This window comes from Teleopsis dalmanni, chromosome 1 (genome assembly GCF_002237135.1).
Source record: "Teleopsis dalmanni isolate 2A chromosome 1, ASM223713v2, whole genome shotgun sequence".
Taxonomy (NCBI): domain Eukaryota; kingdom Metazoa; phylum Arthropoda; class Insecta; order Diptera; family Diopsidae; genus Teleopsis; species Teleopsis dalmanni.
The window spans coordinates 117,652,784-117,656,712 of record NC_051846.1 but is presented as its reverse complement, the minus strand read 5'-3'; the positions used below and the strand labels follow the sequence as shown (position 1 = coordinate 117,656,712).

The window sequence follows — 3,929 nt, the reverse complement described above, 5'->3', positions numbered from 1 at the left end:
GAAGGCCGAATGAGATGCCATGATTTGTGCTCATAGCTTCCGACATAACCACATCTAAGACTATATTAAATAGTATAGGTGAAAGAATGCAACCTTGTCGGACGCCAGACTTAATTTGAATTTGCCCGCTGAGACGCCCTTCGTGAAGTACTGAGCAATGCGCGTCAGAGTACAAGCCTTTTACTAAATTTATTAATTTACTCTTTATACCTTTACACTCTAATGCATACCAGATGGTGGTATGGAGAAGTATATCGAATGCACGTTTTAAGTCGATAAACAGCAAGTATAGAGGAGATCGCCATTCGCTAGACTGTTCGACTATTATTCAAAGGCTGTTTATGTGGTCGGCACATGATCGATTATGCCTAAATCCTGCTTGCTCGGCTCGTAGTGTAGGCTCAACAGCCGAAGTTAAACGTTTATGTAAGATTTGAGCAATAACTTTATAAGCTACATTTTGTAAAGTTATGCCTCTCCAGTTGGAGCATTCCATCAGGTTACCTTTCTTTGGTATATTAATAATGATGCCGTCTTTAAGATTAGGCGGTAATGACTCTTGGGACCAGAAGTTGTTGACAATTGGTTGAATAATTTGAGCAGCTGAAATTTTGTCTGCTTTGAGCAGTTCGGGGGCAATATTGTCCGGACCAGCGGACTTACCTGCTTTAAGCTGAGTTATTGCTGCCTCAATTTCACTGATGTTAAGTACATCTGTGTTTATATCGTTGCGAGCAACATGTTCGTGGTGTCTACTACATAGTTCCTGCTGAGGATAGGTGTTGTTTCCCGCTAGGAGATTTCTGTAGTGATCTTCCCAAACTTTTAGCTGATCTTCGGTAGAATGTACTAGTTCGCCCCTGGTATTTTTTATTGGCTCTGCAATCCTGTGTTTACGTCCCACCATAGCTTTAGTGATGTTGTGTAGGTCTTTGAGCCTATGTGATTCGCTTGCTTTTTGGGCTTCTGTTGCAAAATTGTCGAGCCATCTGCGCTTATCGGCTCTAGCGCTGCGTTTAACTTTGCGGTTGGCAATACTGTAGTTGGCTTGTGCCTGCTGCTTTGTTTGGCGCGTTCTTGCCCTGTTAACCTTTTCTTTTACTCCTTTGCGCGCTATTATAAGATTCCATGAATGTTCGGTGATCCACGGATTATTTTGACGTTGAGGAATACCGACACTTTGTTGTGCTGCTTCAGTGAAGGCACATTTTGCTTGTTCCCAATAAGTTTCGGCTTCAAAGATTTCTTCTTCTAGTGGCAAGGGATTAGGGATTTGGGCCGATAAAAGAGATTGATAGTTATTTTGAACAGTAGGGTTGTCGAGTTTGGCGAGGTCGAACCGTTTCCTTTTGAATTGTGGCTTTCTAAAGACCGCATTTAATTTGAGTTGTATTTCACCGATTAGTAGATGGTGGTCAGAAGCCATGTCTGCACTTCTTTTATTTCTGACATCACATAATGAATGTCTCCACATTTTGCTGATGGCAATGTGGTCGATTTGATTTTCTGTTGCATTATCTGGGGAAACCCAAGTGACTTTATGCAAATGTTTGTGCGGGAAGAGACTACCTCCTATGGTGAGGCCCATGGTGTTACATAATTCATAGAAACGCTCCCCATTATCGTTCATTGTGCCGAGAGCATGTTTACCCATCACTTGCTTTCTTCCATTGTTATCTGGCCCGATTTGTGCGTTGAAATCTCCCATGACGAGCTTTATTTCACCTCTAGGGCATTTATTTAAAACAGAGTATAGGGAGTCATAAAAATTTTCCTTGATTTGTGGGTCGGTGACTTCAGTAGGCGCGTAACACTGTATGCATGTGAGGGTTCTGGCTCGAGTTTTAAATTTTGCCAGAATTATTCGGTCGCCATGTGGTTGCCATTCTATGAGCGCTTGTTTAGCTTCTTTGGATAATAGAAAGCCTACTCCACTTTCTCTTTTTTCGCCTGTGGCCTTTCCAGAGTATTTGAGTGTAGCGCCGGAGGATGTTTTGTATTCGCCGCAGCCATTCCATCTTACTTACTTCCATCTTACATCTTCGCTTAGCCCGATGAATAAAAGATTGAGACGTACAAATTCACGTTCAAGTTGAGCAAGTTTTGATGTTTCTGCTAGAGTTCTTATATTCCAGGTTCCGAATCGTTTCCGTATTTTCATTCCAATAGTCGTCATCAAAGGGAGCCGTTGGTTATAATTATTTGTTTCGGTTTCAGTAATCGTGTAGATTCAGATGAACGAGTGATTAGCCCATGCATCCTATACTGGTACTGGGGCTGCCAGTTAAGGCCACCAGTCAGACCTTCAGACTCGAGAATCCGAGAAAACGGTGGGGTTCTTAGCGAAGATTGAAGATGCTGTATCTTGCCTACATCCCGGGACGTCACGGAGGAAAAAGACCATCCGTGTCGCGAACCGTTGTGGATTGCTCTTAGCTTCAGATGCTCCTCTTTGACCTTACCGGCAAGGGAAGCCCTACCAGTAGCTACGCTACCGCCGGCATCGCTCTCAGGATCATTGCACCCTACTAAGCCCCCTCGCCACGACAAGGCCACAATCCCCGAGAGGGGACTAAAACTATGCTAGACACGAATGATGGAAAAATGCATGCCAAAAACAGGCAATGCATATACAAATAGGCATGATTATTAATTCTAGGTTTAAACACCCATCAGGATTGAGCCCAGTAAGATCCTGATTATAGTATACTGGAACAAACTACTTAGATGATGTTTTTTTGGGCTGACGAATGTGGTATTCTGTTACCTGTGTATGTAAGACAAACATGTCATAGAAATGGGTTTCAGGTTAATGCCACATCTTCCTCCGTCCTTTTAAAACTAGTCAAGTCTCCAAGTACGTTTGCCACCATTAAGTTGGTGGTATGGGCTCAGTTGATAGCACTTCTGACCTGCGTCAAATCCTGGCTCTGAACACAATCTCTCATAAGGAATTGTGTCAACCCTCAGAAAATGAAGAGTGAAGAGGCGAAGACATTCGAAAAATGTGTAACCGCGCTTAACAAAATAAAGCAATCCATAAAACGGCAAAGAAATGTCTCGACGGACATTAAAAAGGGTGTGCATGTACTGCATACGCAGTTTGACATGATGACCTATCTCCACCGATGTTGGCTTAAGGCAGAGAAAAAAAGGGCACAAAGGGAACCCAATGCGGTAGACACACAGACCGTGCAGCGACAAAAGCGTGCAGTAACAAGCCTAGCGGCGGAAACAGCGGAGAAAAAGCTAAAAACGAACGAATGTCTAAACCTCACCAAAGGCGCCGAAGGAAAAAATGAAGAAAAATGGGTAAAGGTAACAGACAAAAAACAAAAAGCGAAAAAAAGCCTGAAGCACCCCAAAAGAAAGCGGTAAAACGAGAAGAGAAGCCAAGGATCCGCGAGAAATCAGAAAAGCAGGAAGCAGTAAGAATTACACTCCAGGAACCCACGGAGGAAATGGATGTAAAAATATCTGGTACAAATACCAGAGAACAACGGAGAGCCTATGTCTGCATATCAAGCCAGTCAGCTAAAACTCTTCTAAAGGAGGAACTTATTCGTGTGGTCTTAGTAAGATGCAGAATAAAACTCTTACAAAATGTAAAACGCTGTTGCAGGTGCTTCGAAACAAGACTGTAAAAACGTTAAATTTACTAGGAATTCAAATCGCCGATATTATTTGGCGTTCCTTCTTTTTAACATAGATTTTTACTTTCAAAATAAAAATTAATTGTTTTAGTGGAGAACTTGATGCGCTTCTTATGAGTGCATTTCTAGTTCTAATTTTTATTTGAATCTTTACTTTCGACTTAACCTAGGTACATAACGACGCAGCGTATGTACTTTCTTATTTACTATATATTTTATATTTATATATATATTTTGGTATTATTTATTTTAATATTTTATAAAACTTGAGTTTAA

The 3,929-nt window shown here is 41.6% G+C and overlaps 1 protein-coding gene across 1 annotated transcript; it reads right to left on the bottom strand.

Moving 5' to 3' along the window:
* Nucleotides 1-328: 328 nt before the first annotated feature.
* Nucleotides 329-1,708, bottom strand: LOC119665694. Its single transcript, XM_038074927.1, has one exon. The coding sequence runs from the start codon at nucleotides 1,706-1,708 to the stop codon at nucleotides 329-331; it is 1,380 nt and encodes a 459-aa protein (XP_037930855.1).
* Between the last annotated feature and the right edge of the window lie 2,221 nt (nucleotides 1,709-3,929).